General features: G+C 37.4%; 1 protein-coding gene across 2 annotated transcripts in view; it reads right to left on the reverse strand.

Moving 5' to 3' along the window:
• The window catches only part of GRID2 (glutamate ionotropic receptor delta type subunit 2), a gene marked incomplete at both ends in the record, with an annotated part of 702,974 nt that overhangs the window by 90,477 nt on the left and 585,816 nt on the right, over nt 1–26,681 (reverse strand). For both annotated transcript variants that reach the window (XM_084285976.1, XM_084285975.1), the window contains one exon: nt 6,651–6,789. In XM_084285976.1, the coding sequence (XP_084142102.1) occupies nt 6,651–6,789 (139 nt within the window). The remainder of the gene's footprint in view (nt 1–6,650; nt 6,790–26,681) is intronic.

Consider the following 26,681-nt stretch of genomic DNA (forward strand, 5'->3'; position numbering starts at 1 on the left):
TAAAATGTCATACTCAGGTTTAATAAATAAACTGAAATAAGGGTTGATAAATTTTAAAGATAGCCATCAGGTAGATTTCAGGTAGCCATCAGGGAAAACTATAGTCATTTTTGAAATTACTAAAATAAACAAAGTTTTCAAAACATCTTCATTAAACAATATGAAGATGGTAGAAGTACGGGCAGGCTACAGAAGGAGGACTAACAACATAACAACATAAGAAGGACATGTACTTGTTGAAGCAAGACCAGAGGAGAGCCATGAAGATGATCAGAGGGCTAGAGCACCTCTCCTATGAAGGCAGGCACCTTGGTGAAAATTTCTCCCTCTTTCACCATTACACAAAGTCTGGTGTAGTGGAAGGTGTATTACTATTGCATTTATAGTCTACATATCTGTCAAAAGCATCACTGATGCAAGGCACTAGATAAATACAAGTTACTATATTCACCCATTCTGTGTCACTCTAGCTGCCACAAATGTACTTCTGTATCTCCTGGCAGAGCTCATAAGTGCAACAAACTGTCATAGGATACATATTGTAATGTCCTGTAATTGTTGTTATTTGTCATACATATTACTAGAAAAGTACACATAAAGTATTTACCATCTCCAATTTCTAATGACAACACCTAGCAAAACTGCAGTCATTATTTTACAAGACTCTGTATAGCCATACAATTTCTAATGTAACAAGCAATAAAGCACTTTTTTTCTGAAATATCATTGCTAACTGGTATATAAATGATACATTTAACTGCTGCCACAAAACAGTGCAGTTAGAAACAGCGCAAAAGGAAAAACAGCTCCGCTGTATATCTTGCAGCTATAAAAGCAACCTTGCTATTTTCTGACAGGCAAACCAATGCTAGACTTAAGTGGTTGTCCAGAAGTGCACAGCAAACAGGTATGGGAGAGTTCTCATTTTATCAGTGAGAAGCAAGTAAGAGTGCCATCACATGCAAAAGGATCACCAGCAGAGAAATAACAAGGAGGAGAATTATGTTGATGCCTTCAGGAAAGTGCAAGGTAGCTGTATAGTCAGGCATTAACTACAGTCTGCAGGTCTTCACTGTTTGGTGTCCTATCTTAAAATGCAGGATGCCTCTCAGCTGCCCCACTTTGCACCTTTGCACATTTTAGGTGCTGCTCCATGCTGGGAAAGTAATGGCAAGAAGACAAGAGTGAGAAGCGTTTAAACTCCACAGATGAACTAAATGCTATCATCAGCTGCAAACCCCAAGCTCTTGTTCACCTGACCCTATGCTGAGGAGTGAGAAAGTTTTGCAGTCTCAGAAATGTACAGGTGTGCATGCTGCTATGTAGGCATGTTGCTGAAATGGTAAAGACCTATCACATCATGGACTACATCCCCTTACACAAACAGCCAAATAATATAATAATATATATGACCTGCTTCAGAAACTGCTTTTTATAACCTGCACACTTCTGGAATAACATACACAACCTAGCAGCCAAGCTATGGCAAAACAAACAAACAAACAAACAAAAAGCCACCAACAAACCTCGACAGAACTAATAAAATTATTAAATCATTGAGGTTCCTTTGCAAAAGAACGAAATTTTTCTAACTACTATGCCTCCAGTCTGGTTTGCAGGTTACACATTGTTCAATGTACCTTTATTCCTGGATTAAACAACTTATTCTCTGTTCAGACAAATAGCTTTAGTGGAGACGTAAATCCCCAGCCTCAGTATGTCACCCAGTCTCAGCACACAGCTGCCAGACCAGACCTCAGAATAAGGAAGAAGTATTAGTTAAGTTGATGAATTCATATGGGATATTCTCTAAAGCTCAAATTCTGATGGCATTATTCACTTTGGATGGGAATTTAATTTTGCAGTAGTTTTACTGATCTCAGTTGAAATACCTGCAAAGCAAAGTACTTCTAAGATGAGTATGGGTATTATAATTCCACACTTAAATAAAGCCTCTCTCTTTGAATTTCTCATTTTGAAGCAGTAAGGTAATAGAAGTGCTTAAAACCAAATAAAAAGCACATAAAGTTGAAAAAAATGCTATAAAATAAAATGCTTTTAACTGAGCTTGCATATAGACAGATTCTCCTTATAGTGAAGTGACCGTGCAGTGCAATACACAAGTCACAGTTCAGCTTATTTTTTGGTTATCACACATGAAGCATTGTGGGGAACAATATTATACACGGTCTTTATGTTAAGCTTTTTTCTCATTAAAATTATTAGGATAGTATGAATCTCATTGCTTATACTTAAGTCTTTATGACTAATTCTGATAAAGATTTCCTATGCATTTTTTTTCCCCTAGGACATTAAGGATTACTTCAGAGGTGATACTAGGAAACTGGGCACAGTAAGCCAAGAGCTTTGAATGTTGGCAGTGACAACTGTATCAGAAACTAATAATGCTGCTTGCTAGTTTGAAGATCTGGGAGTATCACGTAAAAGGACAGGTTAAGGAACATTTTGTTTTTTTGGAGTAAGGAAATATCTACTCCAATTACTGCATTCTTCTGTAACCCCCCTTGCAGAAAACATGTAGGCAGTTGTATCAAGCTGTTTAAAGCCTTGGGGACATCTTAGCTTAAAGTGAATCACAGTTAGAAAAAACACTGTGAAAAGAATGACTAGGCAAAAGAAGCATTGCAAAAGGCATGTTTTATTGCCATGCTGCCATTATTTGGAGGCAGAGGTTTCACTTATCAAACAGGAGGCACTGCTTGTATCTTGGAGAACATAACATGAACTTCTTATTTTACGAAAGACATAGACTCTTTCCTGTAACATGTGCAGTCACAAGTCTTAATCAAGCTTCCACATTTTTAGCAGTGGGTTAGATTTAAACCTGAAGCCACCTACCACTAGCCTTTCTTATGACAAATCCTTTGGCTTCACCTCCGATCCCTGATTTCTTGGCAAAATTTCAGTGCCTTTGAGATGGTGGTGACATCCTCACTTTACCAAGGAAAGCAGTGCAGCCTGAATAAAATCAGTCTCTCTGCCAGTGGGCTCTAATTCTATCCAAACAGAATCATAAGACACAGTAATGGCAATAGAGGTTCAGTGGTGAAATTCATAGCATCAGCATCTACAAGAAATAGCATGAGTCCTCCAAATTTATTTGGCATTTTCCAAGAGAACATACTCTTAATTACCATTCATTCATGTTGCATTTGAGACAGTGATGTCAAGATCTAAGGAATACAGAAATTATGCTTTGCTTTGCTGCCATAATATTTTGGCACTTGAAATGCTGTTTGTCTTGATTTAAATATCATCTGATATAGGGATCAAGTGTGAATAAAAGATGCCCTACATAGTACTTTATGACTTGCATGTCTCTGTTCCTGGCACTGCCTGCTGATATTATTATTAATACTCCCACAGGTATTAAGAGTTGCCATTTGCTTGGAAACACAGTCCATTTTAAAGCTGTATCAAATTTTAATCAGTGAAGCAGAGAACAAAATTCCATCAATCTCAAGTGAGGTTACACACTGATCTACTTCAAGACTCTCTAGGGAATAGGAACAATTCACTAGTCCTTCTCCTAGTATATTTCCTAACAACATTTTGTCTGCTCTTCTTAAAATAAGCTTCTGGACACCATGACTAGGAAAAGCAACCCAAGCACTATAACAGCCAAGAAAAGGAAGATGGAAGAGTTCTGAACAAAAGCTGTTCTCTAAGTTGCAATGCAGTAACTACTGAAATGTTCCATAGGAATGAAGTGTTCTGCGGGCGGCTTGAAGCCTCCTATCTTTCATAAAAGATATCAGAAGGACCACACGCTGTCAGATCTGGTACTAGCTGGAAATCTGAAACGAAAACCTATTAACTACTTGTTACATCTGCGCAAACCCACTGACTTCAATCTCTTTCATTTGTATGACTTTTCAGTAGCTGGCTAGATAGTACTATGAGCAGAATCTGGTTTATTTTCTTTAAATACTTAAACTTATTTCCATTCTGGCCCTCAAAGCTCCCTAAGGTACAATTTGATCTGTTAGAAAAAAAGAGCATCAGCTTTTTTTCTCTATTGCTTATTCATGTTTGCCACTTTGCAGTAATTCAGCATGGTAAACAAACAGCTTTTCTGTTACGTGCTGGTTTGAGAACCAATTCTGGCAGTTTTGTAAACTAAAGTTTTACACTCTCACCATAGTTAGGATAACTTCATTCCCTAATGGATACTTAACACATCTAATTACTCTATTTCTGAGCTACAAGCACTTTGATAAATGTCTCTGTTCTTTCATTTCAGAAGCTTTCCAGCTGCAACATTTTCTACTGAATAAAACATTTTCAGTGACTTTGCCCATAAATAATACAGCACAAAGACCAATGTAGTCCCAACTTTACATAATAACCTCAGAATTCCACTGGGAATTTTCTAGTGACATCATAATAAACTACAAGAAAAAGCTGAAGATGTATTAAGTTATAGTTTGGGTATATTTTATGCTTTTTTACATATGATAAAAAAAACTCAGATATTTGTCACAGTAATTTGAACATTTTTCTGGACTACTTCAAAACCAGAAGAATCATAATTTCAAAGCAGGATGCAGAGGCATATTTCATATTTGTAGAGAAAAAGAGAATGACTGAATATATCATCATTATTTATTTTGCATATACAAATGTGAATGTTGTTTGTTCGAACTCCTTAGTCAAATGTAGGACTTTCTAAACTTAAAAATAATATATCAGCCTCTCTCCAAACCTCAAGATGATCAACAAACATCAATGAAGAATTTCATTTTACTCCCCTGTAAATTGTGAAGGGATTATAATTGGGACTACCAAGTCAAACAGTTGGGTTGCATCAAAATAGCCCTGCAGCACTCCAGAATCTCAAAATCTGTAACTCAGATCTCAACAGGAAATAGTAACTCAATTTAACTGGTGATGCAACTGTGACAGGGGAATGACCTTCTCAGGTGCTTTGGTCTGTTTTACATGTCCGTGTCTTACAGTGCACAGAAAGAAAGGATGACAATCACAGACACTTCATTTCCAGTTGGGAACAAATACGGGCTGGTACTGCCTGGGCTGAAGACAACAGAAATTTGGACCATGAGACACCAAATCTTCCCTTTCTGAGGGAGCAGCAAGAAAGAGAAAGTGCAAGAGGATGCTCCTAATGAGGAGAGTCAGCAGGCAACCATGTGCTCAAAGCGAGGGGCTGCTTCTGCTCTTGAGTCTGAGCTTGGGCATATAGTTGCAAATAAAATCTGACTACAATTGGAGATGTTTATTTGTCCATGTGCATGGATTGTTTTTAACATGCAGAAAACCTTCACATAAAGGAAAAGTGTCTTAGTGAGATTGTGATTAGTGTGATTGGCTAGTATGCAGTGGTGCTTGAACCTAACCTGTGAATTCACAGGAGACCAGAGCTTCCCCTACCTGATCTACATCCCTGAACTAACCGTCTCAGGGGGCATTTCAAAGAGATTTGGAAAGCAGATGAACTAGAGGCAGCAAGACCACAGAAGACAGGGAGCAGAATCAACAACTGGAGTGAGAAAACTCTAAGGTCAGTATTGAGCCTGACTTGAAGGTCAACTTCTTATCTTCCTAGAGAAAGAAATACAGCAGAATGTGTCTCTCTTCTTTAAAGCTACTTTATCTTTTTTGCAAAGAAGGATTTATGGGAAAGGCTGTGTTTGTCACTCTCAAATACTTCTGTGCACATGTAGCCTCAAGATTAAAAACCTGCTTTTGAAAAATGGCCAGCTACCCCTTGGAGAGCTTGGCTAGCTAATGCTTCAATACATTTCCTAGTTTCTGCTTGACCCAGGAGGAAGGATTTAGGTGGGTAGTGGGAAGGTCATTGGAGTGGCGGGAGTGAGAACAACTCAGCATGCTGCTTGCTGAAGGAGAGCAGACAAGCACAAAAAGGCAGGCAGAGAGGGTAGGACACCTAGAAAGGTTTCTGTGGTGTGGAGAGATGAAATGATCTGGAAAAAAGGATGGGAAAGTCCAACAGAATAATAGTTCACCATAAAGGGACAGGAGAAGATGAGGACATTCATGTTAGGGAGGCATGAAGCAAAAGAACCAATAGACATAAAAAAAAAAAAAAAAAAAGAACTAATTTGATCTGTTAACGAAATAAGAGAGCACCAGGGAGTGGAAGGTGAGAAGACAACCGGTCAATAATTTTTAATTGTTTGTTGCTATTATCACATATTTTTTGCTTTGGCAAGAAAAGGTGAATTTGGATTTGATATCCCCATACATGGAAGAAGGGCCCTCCTGATCCAAGTGTCAGAGCACAAGTGGTGTGCACTGCACTTGAGAGGAAAGCACAGCCTGAAAACACACACCAGCAATTTATGCTTCAAATACTGATATACTGGTTATCCAAACTCAATTGGTTTTTGCAAAATACGTATGTATATATATATATATATATATATATGTGCATGTATACATGTCACAGAACAGCAGCTGCCAGAGACCAACAATTCTGATATTAAAGTTCAAGTGTCTCCAGGGCGACTGGAAGTCTATTGTCCACGGAATGACATACTGAAATACTCAGGAGGATAATTATTTCTCCCTTTTCTCACATTGAACTAGAACATTCATACCTTCCATGTGTATGTGCAACCTTTCTTTCCCTCAATTCATCAACTTACTGGATAGAGTTCTCAATGCGCGTGATGGTGAGGAAAGCTGCTAGGTTTGCCGTGTAGGAGGAGATGACAATCAAAGCAAAAAGCCACCATGCCCCCATCATCAGTCGTGTTGCCAGGGTTGTATATGGGACTTCTCCTCCTGTGGGGAAGAAGAAAAAGCAAGAGTTTTAATTTGGCAGAAGGAAGCCCAGATCTTCATTATTCAAGCCTCGCACCAGAGAACTGTACCCCAAGGTTGGCAGGGTATTTGTTTTCATAAAATGAGCAGGATTTTGGAGCCACGCTTTCCATGTGATATAAAATACTGGACATGCACAGTCAGCCATCATTATTGTATTTAATCTCTTTTGCTGTTGTGTCTTTAACTGCACTTCATCCACCTGTTCTGTCCAGTAATGGCAACAGACTTTGAAATCTCAGAACAAAAAGAGAAGAAGGAAATTCTTACAATGTTCTTTCCTTACAGATCTTATCTACAAATGTTAATTAAGCTTTTCTTACATTCTTGAGAATATGAAGTTTAAAAAACACATCAAAACACAATTATTTTTCACAGTTCTTTAGCCAAGCAGATGCTCATGAGAGCCATACCTATGTGTACCACTTGCTACAAGTCCACCAGGACACAAAAAAAACATGTGCCAGAGTGCAAAATAATTTTGTATTCCCATAGCTACTTTTCTTGAAAAGAAAATGCCATGAAAACAAAACATTAGCAGCAATTAAATCTACCAGCTCTTTAGTGGCTCACAGGATCTGAGCTGCTCACTACTGCTCATATGAACAGCAAGCCATGAAAAGCATTATATTGTATGCAAATAGCTGCCCCCCAAACATGGAGTCTTTGAAATAACCTTCCAGTTAAAAATGTACAAACCCACAGTTTTTTAGATGAAAGAAAATATGTTCTTTTATAAATACCCATTATGTCTGTAGTGCAAGTTTTGTCACAGCTACAAACAAATGGGAAGGCTAGGTGAATCCAACAAACACCCAGAGTCAACTGCTAAAGATGTTCACCCTTTCCCTCTCCCCCTGTACTCAGCACTTTGAAAAGTGGTCATTATTTTGATGGAGCTTTCTCAGATGCAAAATCTTATGGTAGTATGATAGCTGAAATTTTCATAAGCAAAGCAGCTTGTTACAGATTTAATCACGTATAAGTATTTCATACTGGATCTTCACTTACGTAAAAACTTCTTCATGTTTCCCTAGTAAATGGGAAGACGAATTATAATGACTCCTATTCTAAGTACAAATAATTTTTAGTTGTGAACACAAACTGTCTAGACATTTAATCAGTGCTTGAATATGAGGGACTGCCTTACTGGTTTTGTTCAGTGTTTGTCCTACCTACCTAAAGCACTGGGAATTCTGCATCATCATACAAAAAAAAAATCTGAAGCTTTTTTTTCTACCTCAGTCACGTGGAGTTGTGCCACATGTGAAATAGTAACTGACTCCATTCATTTATATTTTAAGTGCATAAGTATTCAAATTTTTGCCTTTTAAGAATTCCGGTACTGAAAGACAAAAATATATATTAGACCTCTGCAGTCAGAAATAAATTTCTTTCTATTTCCAAGATGCTATGTAATTATCTGAAACAAGAATCTTCCAATCAGATCAGGAGATATTATTCCAATATGAGGACTTCCAAAGATGAACATTAACTTCAACATCTGAAGATTTGGTTTTCCCCCTTGCATAAATTTTAAATGATTTTTAATAGGACATTTCCACTTTACATCAGTTTTTGCAATGTCTTTGGAATATTTCATTTGAAAATGATTTTTAATCAAATGAAAAGACATCTATATCAATTTATTGGAACAGGCTGTTTGTCCTTTTAACTTTCAGGTGCCAATCCTTGCAGATAATCTTGTATTAGGTTGAAATGAGTAGAGTGATAGAGGAGAAGCCAATGATCTCCTGGGCATCCGTGCATTTTCATTTTTCAGCTTAATGAGTAAAACTTTAAGTTCCCACATTTTTTATTGAAATGAAATGTCAGAAAAGAGAGGACCACTGAAAGTCAAGCAGCTGTCTTCTGGGTAAACTCAAGTTTCAACTGATGATGCTGTTCAACAAGTGATCATGAAATCCATGACAGATCCCTCAGCAACATCATTCCCCTACTGTTCATACAGTGGAGTTTTCCCATACATCAGTAGGGTTGTCCCCACCATTCACTGCTCTCTCTTCTTTATTAACACTCATGTTAACAACAGATTTTAAATAACTGTGAGTGCTGATCATCCCAGTGTGTTTAGTTCACCTAGCTGTTCATGAAGAAAGTCTTGTTCCTAATTCATACTTACATCTTGTGTACCAGCAGCCAATAAATGGAACTTGAGGACAAAGCTTGGATGTAAATACAAGAAACACAGACCAAAATAATTCAGTGTCCCTGGCTCAACCTGACTCAAAAATCTTTGCACTGATGCTTCTTAAAACATTGCTAAAGGACTGATATGGCAGCTGCAGGGGTGTATGATTTCTAAACACAACAGACAGGCTACTCCACCTATCCTAGTGAAGGAAAGAAAACCAAAAGAAAAAAGAAAGAAAAACAAAAACCAAAGGAGATCTTTTACTGCCATAGAATCATTTCTTTGGCATCTAATAGGAGAATTAATGCCATACAGTCTTGTTCTATTGTACTGTTTGCTAAAACACTTCCCTCACCCTGACAGCTCACCTTATGAAATGTCATCGTTCCTTTCCCCCAATTTTGTTTCTAGGGATAAAACTCTCTAGAGTTTTGTTGTTGTTGTTTTTGCTGTTTTTCCCAGTCCAAATTTACTTGGTTTCTCAGTTCAGAAGAGCACTGAGTCATTGAGGAGAGAAGTAATCATTGGTTTTCCATTAGTGTTACGGGGAAAAAGAGCTACAGAACCAACAGCTGCCATTCTTAATGTAAAGTAGCATGCGTGTAAACCTCCCAGGGCTCTGCTTCATGGAAGCATTCCCAATACCAAGTATGGATTTCATGTATGTGTATGCTTTTATGTATCACAGCATATATGTGTGGCTTTGCACAGGACAGATATGTACGTACACACACACACAGGGCAAGGGAGGAGGGAGCCAAGAAGAGTACCCAGTCTCTCCCTCCTGTCTTTCTTACTAAACCAGTAAAGCTTAACCTGTAGTGGCAAAGGGTGCGAGCAGGTGTCATGTAAACACAAGTTGGTGACCAGAGTAAAACCCTTCCTACCACACCTCATTCCCACAGGAAAATTAATCCATGTGAGCTAACATGCTGGCTGCAGTTACACCAAAAAGACTACTATCATAGTCTGCCAAGCAACTCCTAAAAATACTGAGCTCCATTCATGGAACAAATGGAAATTAAAGATGATACTCAGCAGTCCTGGAGTTGCCTTGTAATGCAGACCTCAAATGAATACAGAGGCTGTATTATTCTTTAGACTTGGCTCTCCCAATACCCTTGCAACACACAGAAGTGTATAAAGGAGCACAAATGGCAATACCTATAGATCACGTATTTGTGACTACAGCTCCCAGTATAATTCAGTCAACACTTTTGATGTGTACTAAAAATCATTTAAAAACTCAACTGCCTTTAACATTTTTAGACTGCATGTGCAGGGATGAAAATATATTTTCCAGAGTAAAATAAACTAGCAAAAAGCAATCTTACTGGGAACTTTTTGAAATAGCTGATTTACCTTAGAAGTGACAGTAAAAGCAATTACTTTTAGTCCTCCCACTCTCATATAATGTAGCTCTCCTTCATTAATCCTAGGCTGGTTTAATGCTGGCCTACTTCAGATGACAGGCTTAGACTGCAACTTATTTTATCAGTTTTTGTTTATTTCCACTTCCTTCCAAGTGCTTCAAGCTAACTATCAGCAGGCAAGAAAAATAATGCATTGTCTAGGCAATGCGAGCACTATAATGTATAATTATGACAGACCTAAATATCAGGAAAAGTCACCTTAGGAGATAAAATGTTAACCTATACAACGCCAGTACAGATTTCTAATACCTTTGAAGTCATTCCTGCCCATTAGCCTTAACGGTTTAAAGTAAAACTGGTAATACAGGATTACAGACAGGATTTATAAAATCATGAGTCAAAAATGGCCAAAACAGGAAAACGGAGGTTCACAACCTGGTGAGACCTCGGTATTCTGTAATTCTGGATTAAACTGAAATAATTCAAAATGCAGAGACTATTTCTCTAGACACCTTGTTTTCATGGAGTTATCAATTGCTTGTTTCAAGGAAAAAATATTCATCTATGTAGTCCAGAACTTGGAAAACGTATCAGATATAAGTCCTTATTGACAACAAAAAAAATGGTGAACTTTCATGAAGAAGTTTTAACCACAGTTAGCATTTCTGAGGTCAGGTCTGGTGGCAGCCATCTTGTTGAAAAGTGATGCAATTTTTGTCATTAGCCATCCAGGGAGGACATCTGCAAGATAAGATCTCTCTCTGATTCAATATTGATTTAACAACATCAATGGGAATGCAGAATATTAACAACAAAAAAAAATATTTGTTTAACAGCTCAAAAAGCATTTATTATTATCATCATCATCATCAGTATTATTACTAAAGCAAATAATCTGACAGCATAGAGTCCACAAACTGAAAAACTTCAGAGTGGATGTATAATTAAGTTAGTTCTATTGCGTCAACTCTAAACCTAATCTGGGTAGCTCTACATGACCTGACATTGTAGTTAACTGTTTTAACTGTTTGTTTTCTGTCCCTCATTTTCCCTTGGGTTTGAATGACAAAAATAATGACTTCTTAAACAACTATACACACACAGAATAGACATGAAAGACCATTATCTTATGTCCCAAATTTGAAAACACCATTAGATGATGTTCTGGGGGTGAGTTAAGAGCCAGAGTAGGAGTCTATTGCAGCTTGTCCATACACGAAGAGAGAGGCCCTAGCCAAAAGGCTCTAGGGCCCTTCCTACAGTGATGACACTAGGACACCTGTGATGTCTATTTGTGAAAAATATAGCTGTCAGTGAAAATGCAAAGACCAGATTCTTTACATTTTATAATATAAGAAATTCAATTTGTCACCTACACTTACCATCAACAGCTCTCACTTTACAAACATATCTCAGTTGCCAACAACTTTGTCAAATTTCCATCATTTAAGCTGATATAGTCTCTGCTAGAGGTCAGCAGTGAGCTGAATTGCTATTTAGGGAGTTTTAGCCAGATTTTTTTTCAGATAATTTTGAGAAACATGAAAAAGATGTTAACTGCGACTGCTTTGCTGAGAAACTAGCAAAGCAGGCATCTTAATTGTGCTTGAAAAAGAGAGGTGAAGAAATAATAGGGCAGGTTATTTGAGGACAGGTTTTTGTTTTTGTTTTTCTTTTTCTCGCAAAAATTCTGCCCACATTCAGTGAATTATTGGCCTTTGAAAAAAAAACACAAAGGACTGGGAGTTGGCTGCAGTTTAGCCTTTAGCTTGTTAGAACAGTCACATCAATTATGCTGTGCATCTGCAATTTCCATTTCCACATACATTAAGTGGGGAATTCTGCTGCAACAGTTTAGATCAATGTACATCCTATGTTTGCTGTGTGAAAGGGGCATTTAATAGAGAGTGGGTGTAAGGGGAGTAGTTTTTATTAACAAAGAGGCAAAGGCATTTTATATTTTAGCTATTTTTGCCATGTGAAACAAAACCTAAAGTTTGACAGAGCTCTGTTATCTTTACAAAACTCTGGAAAGCACAGCTCTTCAAAGGCAGAATCTTTCAGGGCATTAGCTACCCCTATTGTTCTGTTAAAAACTTTCTTGATAATGTAAAATCTCTCCTGTTTTCAATTGGAAATGTTCAATTCGGTATAGGACAAAAAATACTTTATAGTCAATGAAGCCTGTACCTATTTCTACCAGCTGTGAAATAAATGCAGCTGGGAAGTTGTTGGAAAATCTCTCATCACGCATTTTTCTTCCTGTCTTTTCACTTTGCACCCAAACTTTTCCATTCTTCCTTGAATTGTACAGAGCACATTCATTTCCATAAGATACAAGCTGGCATGTCATAACCTGAGTTTCTAATATTACATTGTATGCTGCAGGTAATACCCACTGACCACAGCAGGCGTTATGTGTATTCTTCAACAGGAGAATACAACTCCTTGAATTGGTAATGCCTTCCAAATAAGCTTGTAAATTAGTAGCTGCATTCCCTAGACTTGCAAATATTGGCACATTGCACAGCACTGGGAGTAGAGAAGGAACTGAGCATGAGGCAGAGTTGGTGGCCAGCTTTTACAAGGTCTGGACAGGTTCAAGAGCCAACTGAACATTTATACATAATGTATAAATGAGAAAGTAAATGAAAAACAAGAGCCATTTCAAAAGACATATTTGAAGCATTTAAAAAAGTTGAAATGTTTCTATTTTCTCCTTCTTACCACAAAAATAATTTAGTGGAGCCATTGTAAATTCATAAAAATGTTGGTGTTCATTAATCTTCAAATTAGAAATATTAGACACATTTTTGATGTCTGTGTATTCGTCTTCCTAGCATACAGGTTGATAGAGACATTTTCATATGCCTATTCCAACAGCATTACAGCTCTTCTGAATTTATAGCTGGCATATATTTTTTTCTGAACACTAGTCCTTTATATGTCATCAAGCAACGGTTAAGGGACAAAACAAATATATCACGTCCTTGTCTATACTGAATTTTTCCTTGAATTTCCTCTGTTAACAGCTTCCAGCAATATTCTCTCTCTCTCTCAAGGTACTGCTCAGTGCATGGATTGGGCGTAGCTCCCAGCAACACATTATAAAGCATTTTTCCACATGCCATTCTGTCCTCTTGTGTACACTTGCTCCCCAGGTAATTTTTCCTGAGTTTTGTAGCTTCCAATTCTTCACTGAAATCAATGTTCCCTTTTCTTTCCATCTGCTCTATATGTATGTTCAAGATATTGCAGCATGGGTAATCTGAGACTTAAAACATACATCACTCAGGTTGAATTCCCCTATTATATCTCACATTTTCCCTTACTCATTACAGATAAGCAGTAGAGGAGCCAATCATCCTCTACTCCACTGTGATTTGGTGGTCTGAAAAAAAACATCGACTTCTATCTCATTTTGTGCTCCAGTCATTAGCATGCTCTTCCACAAGAAATCAAGATCGATTTCTTCCAAGTTTTAAAATTTTCCAAAATACCTAATTCAGTCTTGGCACAGTGCCACTCTTCTTCCCCTTTTGGCCACCCTGTCCATCTGTCTTTCAGTACTTCATAATGTTATATGTTGGCACACTAATCACATGAAACTTCCTACTAGATTTCAGTAACATAACGAAGAAAAATTTATATTTGTGAATTAATTCAACTGTTCTTGTTTACTCCTTGGATTTCTGGCACTGGTCTATAGGCAATTAAAGAATAGGTTCACTTTGTCATTTGGTGCCCTGACTATTATTTTTTTGTTTCTGTAATGTCTTAATTTTGAAATAAACAATCACTTACTCTCTCCCATTTGTTTTTGTTAGTGTAATGATCCCCCAACTAATCTCATTACATTTACTCCCTGGAAGAATGTTTCCTTTCAGCTGAGTGGAAGGCACAGCTCCCATTGCCCTCACAGAAGGGAAGCAACGATCCACAGAAGAAAGATCTCCTCATTTATTCCTCCTCTTTATATGACAGGGATGATCTTTCTTCTCCTTCAGGCTTATTTCAAATCCCTATCTGTACTCTGTAAAGTAGTTTGAGAAGCTGTATCTAATACATACACACAGAGCCTTATCAACAACTCTGGAAGCCAGCTAACCTGGTGGTATATGCACGACCTCATGCAGGTAGATCTAGGCTCCCTCCATCCTCCTGAAAAGGAGGCCAAGCATGAGCCAGCTCCAGTCTGAAAGAGGTATCACTTTCTTACCTTGTCACTCTTTGTTGCTGCTGGCCAGTAATTACCTCCAAGTTGTATTTCATATCTTGGCTCAAAGAAGATAGAAGACAGCATTTCATCCTATTGTCCACTTGGATGACCATTCTTTCTGTACAAGGATGATCTGTCTATATTACATGGCTGCTGGGCTCCACAGATACACAATCATTTCCTGCATGTGTACTTGTACAAACCCCTCTTATGCTTCTATACAATTTCTTTTTATTTTCTAATTTTTCATCAGAAATATCTACGTAGGTATTTTTCATGGGAAAATTTCTGTGCTTGAACGTAAACAAAACTGATTGTTTCTGTGCTGTATTAAGGTTCTGGTACTCCCTTTAGAAGGTGACAGATTGCCTATATTCTGTTTTTATATTCAATTGCCCTTTACTTCTACCTCTGACGTTTACATACTGTCAATATTTCTTTCTATTGCAATATAGCTTCTGATCAAGACTCAACTTCTTTCCTGGATTAGAAATAGTGATGTTTCTCAAATTCTTTAAAATGAACTCATTTTCTCTGATGTTCATAGCAGTTTTTCCTTTTCCCCCTTTCATGAATAGAAAATTCATGTAGAAAAAGTCTTTTTTTTTTTCTTTTTTTTTTTTTTTGTCTCTGGCAAGGAAGAAAATATGGCATGCTACTTCTTTCACCATTAGCTTTCTGTCATTGGTCAAATAATTGAATTTAGACTTGTATCAGAAAGAAACTCTTGCAAACTCCCTCTGAAAATCCTCCATTTGCTACTGCTGTGCATCTGTTCAGACGTGCCTTTGGCATTTGACTTACATACTAAGGCTCATTGCTCGGCTCTGTTTCCTCATTAATAGGAAAAGATTATCCATGCTGAGATTTCAAATGCTGGGGCTAATCAAGCACCAGTGGCACTGCCACAAAGCCCTCATCAAATTGTGGCCTGGTGCACCCCCCTCAGAAATCTGGTCAGAGGGCTTTAACACGCAGCCTGGTGGACAAACAGAAATATCCCAAAGATGGCTCAAATGACTACCCACAAACTATTTCACTTGAAACACAGGATCTTCAGCTATGTTCCTTGAAACCCTCCTATGTGAGGCTAGAAAATGTTCTACCATGGAAAGGGCTAGCGTTCCCCATGAAGATTGTTGAAAGATTTTCAGAATACTGCAGTGTTGGCTTACCACTGGGGGAACAAACTGCAAAGTGGTTATGAATCTGAGCCTGTTATTTCTGTTAGATTATTTTTCTGTCTTCCAATACTAAGCTTGCCCAGCTTGCTGTCTCTGCTGCAATGGCTTAATTCTAGTGACACAGGGGTAATCACACGGCAACCAGACTCCTTTGCAAAACTGCCAAGATACAGCAGTAACTGTCATAGTTATCCTTGATTCAATTTTTGTTTGAAAATTAATTAATCTGTACATTTCTATCAGACACAGCTATTTAATACGTGCTTCCATTCATATTTTTCTCCTGCTTTTCTCCCTGGATCTTGATTTGTACAATATAGTTGTTAAAGATAAAAAATAATTTGTGACAATAGATCAACTAAGGACAAATTAAGAAGAGCAATGAGATATAACATCCCTTTAGTTAAATGGAATTTGTACCTATATAGGTCTTCTTTAACAGAGTCCTAATCATCAGGTACTGAATACAGCCATTCTACAATGCTCACCATTTCCATTTTGAAAATGAATGGGTCGGAATCGCTTTTAAATTACTCCTAAAGTGTGACTACATCCTGCATGATTCAGCCTGAGAATGATCTAGATAGAAATGTGCTCTGCCTGCTCCTACTTATAAAACTGCTGCTTCTTTATAGCCGTAAACCATTCCATAAACCAAAATCCTATTCATCCCAAACATAATGATCAGATTTGCAGGGAGGAAAGTAGAAAATGACAATAGACAAAATGTTTCACGGGAAAAGCAATAACAAGTCAAGACCAAAATTCAATGGAATTTGTTTAAGGCTACATTAAATGGACATTCAAGTCTCTGATTAAAAGTGAGAACTGTACAATGAGGAACATTTTTACTTTTTCTAGTCAGAAATTTTTAAATAAAGACCAAACATTTAAATATATACTGAAATTATATTAAAAAAAAGGTCTAATAACTGCTTTCCAGAAGAAAAAGATCTAATGTGATAATGGAAAATCTAACCTCTTTTCAGCTGAGCTGAGATTCCAATTTTCCGCATCACTAGCAATGATAATGTTACACAAACAGTATTCAATCATTAAATTAATTCTCATTAAATCAATGTCCTTAAAGGCCAAACAGTCCTTTAATAATTACCTGATTAAAATGATGTTAGCATAACATATTAGTTATACTGTATTTATAATTCCCTTCCCAACAATAAATTGTTTCCTTCCACCCATCTTGCTGAAATTGTGACAATGAGGTAAAAGTTGGGAAGGGAGGCACATCACATCACCACACAGCAAATGCCTGTGGGTTAGCTGCTCCTGGTATCAGTGATATTTCAGCTACATGTATTTGTCAGATTTGCATTTCTATTACATAGCACGAAATCTCTGAGTGCAACAGGAATTAATCCCTGTCTTTTAAGCCTAGATCCAAAAAATAAATTATTCCTTTCAGATATTAGCAACTGCATAGTGATCAAATTCAATCTTTCTGCAGAATTTGCAAAATGTGATGTTTTCAATTGAAAATCAAAGTGCATCATAGATTAAAAAATTATACAAGCAACAATGTGCAGTAATTTAATGCCAATACATTGCAGTGACTTGTGCAATATAATTACACAGAAAAAGGGATGGATAGATTTTACAATGCTCCTAAAAGTGAGGAAATAATTGCACTATGAGGTGCTGGAAAATGTATCATAAAAATATGTTTCATTTTTCAGTTTTGCTGTCATTACAAAAGAAAACGTATGACTAGCTAAAGTTGGGAAATGGAAACAACTCCATATACTTACTGAAGTTACTGGAAGCTCTTAGATGAAGCACTTTTAGACTTATGCTATAGATATTCAGATACTCAAATATCACTCTTGATATTTGAAAGCAAACCTCTTGATTCTGTATGACCAAATTTCAACTGTGAGGCTTCTGCACACCTCTGATGAGCAGGTCAGCCTAAAATTCATGTACTAATGCTTGTGAAATGTCCTGTTCTACCAGAAGACTTGGCAGGGTTTCAAATTTAATTTTGGGGTTACCAAATCCAGCACCATTGAGTTACATGATCATAAATAACTGCAACAGGCCTAGCAATTTTCCCAATGGTTGTTTGCTCAGAAGTTCTGACCAGATAATCTTCTGTCACCATTTTTACAACATAGGACAATAAATGTTCCTTATATAATTATGAATACATGTAGTTGCCAGCATTGATTAGAGCTCAATGTGCATGTGTAAAAAACACAAAGAACTTCTGGGGATCCTCTTTTGCAGGGCTGTGATGTGTGCTTTTATGATTGCACCTCACTGCATGCCTGTATAAAGGCACTATTGGCAGCCACTGTGAATACATCAAAATGATATATGCTGGCTATTATTCTGGAGAATATTGGCACTTAGTCTTAACAAATAACCTTACACGGTGGCAACCTTCTGATTAGATTTCAAGAGATGCTGAGACCCAACCTCCCTGTTACTGATGGCTGGATACACATGCTCTGAAGTCTCAAACAATCAGCCACAATTAACATCTCTGGTACATATTCATAAAGTGGTTAAGAAGCAAAGTGTCATACACCGTTTTACATAGTGGTGGCCTGGCCTTTCCATAGCCTACTGAGTGTTATCTGTAGTACCTATTGGGATGGCAAAAGGAATTGTGCACAATGGACTGAAAACAGGCCATCTGCACATACAATTAACATTAAACTGAACAATGTCATTAATGAGGTATTAAAGTGCTGCTTTATCTAAGAGCCTGTCATTGAGGACATTATAAACACGAGGGAGAAAGAGTCCACTTTGGCTGAAAATGAACAATTATGAACAAAGCAAAACAAAAGACAATTCAGTGAGAGCAGAAGGACAAACATAATTCCAGTAAAGCCTCTGCACTACTTTTTCCCATTTTTTTTTTTAACCTCTATACAGGTTTTTAACTCCAAATTTTAGGGTTGAAGGAAATTTAAGAAAAGACCACATACTAGAAATTTTTTTCTTTCTTTTTCTTGGACTTTCAATGTATTACAAAATACTTTATAAATCTCCTCTTGCAAGATTTCCAAGCATCCATCATCAGTGTGGCACCTGACTATTTCAGAAGCAAGTGAATCACGTACAGTTTTCATGTCACTAATTCTACTTATCCTTTAATTTTCAGACTGCTTCCTTGCACTGAACTCCTAACCTTACAGAATTCAACCATCACTAATATAGAAACTCTAGTTATATTCCTAGATAACACATTCTGAATGTAGCCTAAAATTCCACCTTAGGTACATCCTATAACGTTGTTATGGGATCTCTGTTAAAGGGATCTCTAAAACTCATGATGACCTAAAGTAATAATATGGAAGTTCACAGTGAACAAAGAAAAAAACAACCAAACAAAAATCTCATAATTTTAAGTTTCACTGAGAATACAGCTCTGATGTCATTATTGATGAAAACTACTAATACAAATGCTTATGTACGAAAGCTGAATGACTTGCTATTTTTACTCCAAATCAACTAGCATCCTGCTTAAGATCACGACTCACGTTTTTCAGAAGCCAGAAACGACTTCGAAGATGTCTTCACTGGATAGCATGTTTTTTTCTCTTTGGGAATAGATAGAGAAATTAAAGAAGCTATTCTAAGGAGCTTATATCTAAAAAATGTTCTACTAGCAAGTATGTCTAGGCATGAACAACTAACACTCCCACTCAGCTTTACAAATTTATTGTCACTGTTCCTTAGCAGTCTATTTGCAGAAGACTTTCTATCTTTCCCCTTCACTATTGCCTTTACTTTGTCCTAGTGTGGGGGAGGCAGACTCTTCAGTCAAAACCAAACATGTTCTTTCATCTCATTTCTTGTCTGGCAGACGAGGCATCACACATTTTTAACCTAACACCATCTCACTAGCTGAAAAAGCACTGGAAAGGTGATGTCCTGCTTTATCATCTCTCCTCTCCTGTTGAGGGTGGAAGAATGAAAATTAAGCAGCAGCTACAGGATGCTACCATAGTAATTGCTGGGAAGCTAACAAAATGAAAAAAATAATAATAAAAACAAAACAAAGCACCCCACAGCTTTCTTTCTCCCACATCTACTGAAATGGGAGTGGAACTTCATCTCAGCAATCAGGGAAAACAATGGGGTGTCTAAGTTAGAAGACTTGCAGCACTATTTGTTTCCTTTCAACATTAATTTTGGCCTACTCTGTTTCTACACATTTTAACAGTAGAAGAGGTCTGAGGAAAAAGAAACAAACAAACAAAAACACATCAACAGTTGAATAAGGGAGACAATTTTGCCAACAGCTTCAAATCCTCTTTTCTACTCCTGCCTTACATTTTGCAGACAATTTTCCTGGCACCTACCCACCAGCTGGTGGTATGAAGAAGAGACACACGGGCGGGTAAAGCTACGGCACAGCTGTTGCAGAGGAGGGACTCCCTGCAGACCAGAAAAGCAATGGAAAACTACCACGGGCTCCCCTCTAAACTCACGCTCGTCTGGTGCCTCAGAAAACCTCCACTGAAAACGCTGATCAGTTTGTAGATGACATTGCTCTCATCCAAGCAGAAGGAAGCATTTTTAATAAAGCTAAAACTCATTTCTCACTTCCTCCTTATCTTAAGCAGACAAAATTGCCAACTTAAGTGTAAGCTTCTGGGCAGGGAAATCAATTAGCAGGACAAGTAAGGCTTGCCTCTTCAGTTTTAAACATCTTTGCAGATGAAAATGTGGGTTACATTCCTTTTTCAGTAGAAGAAACAGTCAGTTCCTGGCTAAGTTGTTTTTCACTATTTCCTCCATTAAATATCTATTATACACAGATGAACTCTGAGAAGTCAGAACTGATTACTTAACCTGAATCTAACATACCCATTCTCTATCCAGATATAGAATATAGTCTATCAGAAACATTATTAGAAATAGCAATTAAATAAATTGTTCTGAGTAAATATGCTTCTAAAAGAATACAGAAAGGTGAAGAGATGCCATGGACATCCACATTCTACTTTTCCTTTTGCCTCATTTGTTTTGTTCAGCATTTATACATTACCTTCTTAGGCAATTAATCAGCCTTGGAGTTAGTCCTAGGGGAAGCAAGGTGGTTTTTGGGCTTTCACACCGCCACTCATTCTCCACCTCCTCACAGGAGGTGCGTCAGACGCAACATCTCTAAATATACTGCCCCATGTACACAGTGCTATTACTCAAGTAAGCAGGTGCACACAAGATATAGAAATCCATTATTTTAGATGCCTCTGAGGACTGCCTGAGTCTTAACCTCAATTTAGGGAAAAATCTAAGCATATTGCTTGGCAGTTTAATGCTAGTGATATCACACTGCTGCAAACAGATGCCCATACTATGAACACTTTACTTAGAGCATGGTTACTCCTTGGAATTACATTTTCAAAGACAAACAAACCTCTCAAAGTGCCTTGCACATAAAGTTACAGTCAGTGTTTGCAAATAAGTGCTCTATACAGGACAATAATTCTCAGCATATTTTGTCAATTCCATTGATCGCTTGCAGTTTGATGCATACAAGACAATTACCAAAATGTAGCTGTCTTTTCATGTTGTCAAGAGGGTTGGCCAAACAATTAAGACGTGGAAAAAAGGTATGGGTACTACAGGACTGCAGTACACGTTTTAGAGAGATGACTTTAAGAAGGTAGATATACACACTAATGCATATTCCTAGATTTAGTAGATTAAAATGTGAATTTGGGCATTTCATGTTTAAAGGTAGAATGATAATGTTGCAAATATGCCTGCTGGTGTACGTGCTAGAAAAACATGGAAACTGGCTTCCTTTCTAACATGTTTGGCATCTGACTTCCATTTTCCCAGATCAATGCCCAGTTTTTAAGTGCATTTTAGGCTCAGCAACTCTATTCTCCTTGTTACTGGAATAGACCTGGCATAAGTTCGAAGAGCAGTTAAAATTAACTTTAATTAATGAGGTTGGCATTTAAATTATGCTTTCTATCAGAAGAAATAAAGCAAGCCTTTATGAAGGAAGGTAGGTAATATTTCTACTTTACAACTAAGAGCTGGGGCACAAGATATCAATTGAAGTTTCTATGGTCAGCCAGAAACCTAGAAGCAGCATCCAAATTAGGATTTAAGTGTTAGTCTTAAAGCCTATGCACTGGATCTTTTTTGATTTGTTAAGCTTAAAAATAATTAGGTTTCACTGCTAAGTATCACATGTGAAGATATAATTGATAGCTAACATTTTTTCAAAAATTTTAATTGTTTTCCTCCGCATATTAAATACAAAGAGGTTGGTGTACAGTTAAATAGGAGAAAATGTCACTAGGAATGTGCATTGTTACAGGATAACGTTTTCCTGCTGATATTGATATGCCAAGAATAAGATAAGCAAGATGGAGTAATTTATTAAGCAACAGCACACTCCAGGCAGTGCATTTCAGGAGGCTTATATCACGCCTTGGGTAGTAATACAAGGAACATGACTGAGAAGTCTGAGCGGCTTTAACCGTCTGAGAAGTATTATAATGGCTACAAGTACCAAGGCTTGAAGCCTATCTTACTGCTCTTATGAAATGTAATTTTAACAAGGCAAACAGTAAGATTCGCTCATTTACTGGGCATTATGAACATAATTGACCATTGCTGACACCGTTGATGACCAATTGAAACCTCCTGTTGTGATCAGCATTTTAAACAAGCCAAAACATAAGGGGATAAAAAAATGGCCCATCAGTGATGCTTTCACATCATTTATTTCCTAATCTTGATAGGTTAAGCAAGAATACCAAGATCTCTGAACAAAACAATACTTTTGCATTTTTAGTACACGTTATCCTGTGTTCAAACCCTATTTATAAAACAATAGTGAATATTCATTTTGTTGGGATCATTGAGAAGTGATTAAATCTTGAATGATTCAGCAATTTTGAAGATATGTCCTGTTATAGCAAAAATCAAAACCAAACCCACCACCACCAACAAAAGAAAAACAGCTAACCACCTAAGCAATCAAAACCCCCACTATCTGCCTACTCTTTTTCAAGATGTGAAACACAACTTAAGTGAAACACAGCCCTGCATCTTTACCTGCATAATCTAAAATCCTGCCACACAAGTTCAGAAATATCTCCTCTTACAGAAAAATTCAAAGTAAAATGAACATAGCAGGATAAGAGGTAGAAGAGACAGAAGTCTTTCTATTGTGTATTTTATATTAAAGACAAAACATTGTAATTTTTAGTATAACTTCAGTAGTTTGTCTACATTCAGAGCAATTCTATTAAACTAAGCAAGCTCATCACTGTAATGTGAAGCCAAATTTGAAAGGATACTCTCAAAAGAAAACCCTCTGGAACATTCCTCTGGAAGTTCCTGCTAAAAATTATGCAGCTTTTCATGTGTCTGAAAAAAAACCACAATCTATTATACAAAGAGTTGTGAATAACTCTAAATCTGAATTTCTGTTTTCTAAATCATTGCTTTTCTCTAGTAATAACGATAGCAGAGTGCTCTCTAGAATATTTCATAACAAGTGCCCATAAAACAGTAGGAAGCTAACAGAAAACTTTCAGGATATTAAACCAGGTCCTCAGCAAGTATAAGTAGACATTCTGCCATTGTAGTAGGTTGATTCAATTAATCTCCATGAAGTTTATAGCAAAGTTGTTACTAGAAAGTTTTTATTAAACCCTATTTATGCACTGGGACCAATTTCCTGGTCCTGTCCCTGGTCATATGGAAGGTTTTCAACAATGCATGTTCTATTGAGGGCAAAATTTGAGAGAGTAGCATCAATACTAGGACAGAAGAGAATGACAAATGGAGCTGTATAGAATTTCAGAAAACTGAGCAAATACTGTATAATATAGAATTAGGACATTAACCTACCTCAGAGTAGGTTAGGTTGGAAGAGACCTCTAGAGGTCATCTGAGGGCAACCGGTTCCACCCTTCTGTCATCCACACAGTAAAGAATTGTTTCCTGATCCAGATGGAGCTTTCTGTGTTCCATTTTGTGCTCTTGTCCTGCCAGTAGGCACCCTTGAAAAGAACCTGGCTCCATCCTCTTTGCACCCTCCCTTCAGGTATTTACAGACATTGATGAGAACCCTCTGAGCTTCCTCTTCTCTAGGCTGCTCTCTCAGTTCCTGCTCTCCTCTTAGGAGAAGTTCTCCCGTAATCATCACTGTCCCTTAATGATCTGAGTGGACCTTTACTGGAGTCTCTCCAAGTTTCTCTCACAAGGGGGAGCACAGTACTCCAGGTGTGGCCTTACTGCTGATGGTAAGGGGCAGGATCACCTCCCTCGACTGGCTGGCAATACCTTGCCTACTGCAGCCAAGGATGCCGTTAGCCTTCTTTGCTGCAATGGCACACTGCTGGCTGAAGTTCACCTTGGTGTCCACCAGGACCTGAGGTCCTTTTCTGCAAAGCTGCTTTCCAGGCAGTCTCCCTCAGCATGCACTGGTGCATGGAGGAGTTCTTCTACAGGTGCACAACTCTGCACTTCCCTTTGTTGGGCTTTGTTGAACATATAACTATAGAGGGCTTGAGAGAGTCAATAGGAGTGATGCTCAGGAGGAAAGCTGCAGCAGCGTTGAGCCCCAGCTGCAGCATGAGGCAGGCACAGAGAAAAACCTTTAAGGAGTGGATTAGGATGCCAAGGAGAAATATATAAAGAGAGAGAGGAAACCTACAAAAGATTAAGTACCACCAAACAGTTCCTGCTGGCAATGAACTGAAAAGGAAACCTTGAAACCATTTTCTTCCCAACTTAAAAAAGCTAATTTTGAGAAAAAAAAATCAAAATGCAAATTATTTTTCTAATATGAGCAAGTGGAAAAGAACAAATTCAGAAATCATGAAGCTATGTTTCAAAACAACCAAAATGTTCTACCGTCTCAACCTGTGAATTTGCTGCATCTTTAGACATAAATAAACAAATGACGGATAAAAGATGTGCTACAGAATTTCACGCTTGGGTGAACGGTAGAGTCCAAAGCATTTGTTTTTAATCTAATCCACAGCACTGTATGGCCAATATCACTGAAAGGGTTTCGCCTTCACAGTGGTCTGAGATTGTAGATTGCGAATCTGTGCTTGCAGAGATTCAGTAGTAAGACCAAGCACTCTAATGGTCATCATTTTTCATTGAAAAGCACGCTTTATATGACATAAGCCTATCGAACATTTCAGCTCTATGCCCAAAACCCTCTCTTCTAACAAAAACCTACATGCAACTTACACAGAAATAAATAAATAAAATATATAAATATATACACTCTGATACCTGCAATGAATGAATGTAAAATTAAAAGGGGGACTGAGAGAAAATATACTTCTATATTACAAGACTTTCAGAAGTGGTATCTAGACTATGTGGTCACTCCAACATGGGAAAAAAATAAAAAAATAAAAATTGAAAGCTAAGTTCAAGACCCAAGTTTAAACAATGTATGAAGCAGTGTATATAAAAGCATTCAAGCAAGCAAGTACAGAAATACTCTGCCTAAACTTTAGCTCTGAGGATTTGGCTTAGTGTGTATACCTGTCACAAGTGAGCAACAAGTCTAGCAAGACCCATCCTCTGTCAACTTCTGAATCTTCTTCAATAAAAATGTTTAGCAGACTAAATTTAAGCTTTAAGATTCTGTGGCAAAGAAAAGGCTAATAGACTCCTAAATCTAGTTCCATAGTCTACCTTTAAGGAAACAAAAAGTACTGAAATTTTGCTAAAAAGTATGACAGTACTTCATAGCCTTAAAAACTACCAGACAGGACTGTGCTGACTCTAGTCCACAGACACAGTATTTTTTCTCTGGTGTTTCAAAAACTGCAAAGGTTAGAACTTGTTAAAAGAACTTGATCAGAACGTCAGACAGGCTGACATAAAATAACCTGACACAGCAGACCAAATCTGCCTACTAAAAACTGCAGAATTTTCAACTATTTCAGAGGAAACAAGAAAAAGAAACCCCTTCTGTATCATTAAAGTAGTTACACGATTCCTTACGGAAGGATTTATATTTTTATACCAAAAGGCTTTTTCCTCTCCCGATCTGTGGTGGTTCTGGAGCCAGCCTCTGTGCTTGCAAATCTTTCCTCTAGCTAGAGGAAAGAAAGAAAAGATGATACCAGAACATGCTGGCTAGCCTCAAACAAAGAATCCAGCATTATCAAAGCACTACCAATCCTCGGTTCATGCTGTTTTGTTGCTCTCAGTGCAGGATATAAAAGCATCTTTGGCTGTGTGTTTTGATAACAGAAATGAGTACCTTGTCATGTTTTAAATCCACAGCTGAAAGACTTCTTAAGTGAACGTGACAGTATTTGAAATGTTCCATGCTGCCACACTTAAGATATGCCAATCACAATTAATAGCAACAGACTGGCTATTCCAAAACAAATGAAACCTGCACATTTTTCTGCTGAATGAAGAGCTGACGAGTGAAAACAGAAGCAAAATTACCACAATAGCCAGTTAGTCTGTCAATGGAAATTACTTTCATTTGTCTGTATTCGCAAGGGTTAGTAAACAATAAAGCTTCAGCTAATACAGTTTTCTTGTGATATTCAAATTGAATGTGAAATGCAGGCTGACATTATAAATGGATCTTTTACTCTTTCACGCTGGATTTTTGAAGTCCTCTGAGCCTTTGTGTTTAAATTGGTCTATAAGTTTCTTATATTCTAGTATCAACCATATTAAATGTTTTTTTTTTTTTTTTTTTTTTTTCCCTTCTAGCAAATTAAGGACTGTCCTTCTGCTTGTAATTTGAAGGAGAGATATATGCATAGCTTACCCTCACTCAGTAAGAAAAAAGTGAACATTTTAGATTACTATAGTGGATTCTAAGGAGTTATGCAGGAATTCTTCTTGGTAGGGTGGTAAGATCTCTTTCTCTATATGTAAATGTCTCACACTTAAGTTCTGTCTTAAGTTCTGTCATTTTT

The sequence above is a fragment of the Netta rufina genome (genome assembly GCF_964035555.1).
Source record: "Netta rufina genome assembly, chromosome: 4".
NCBI lineage: Eukaryota > Metazoa > Chordata > Aves > Anseriformes > Anatidae > Netta > Netta rufina.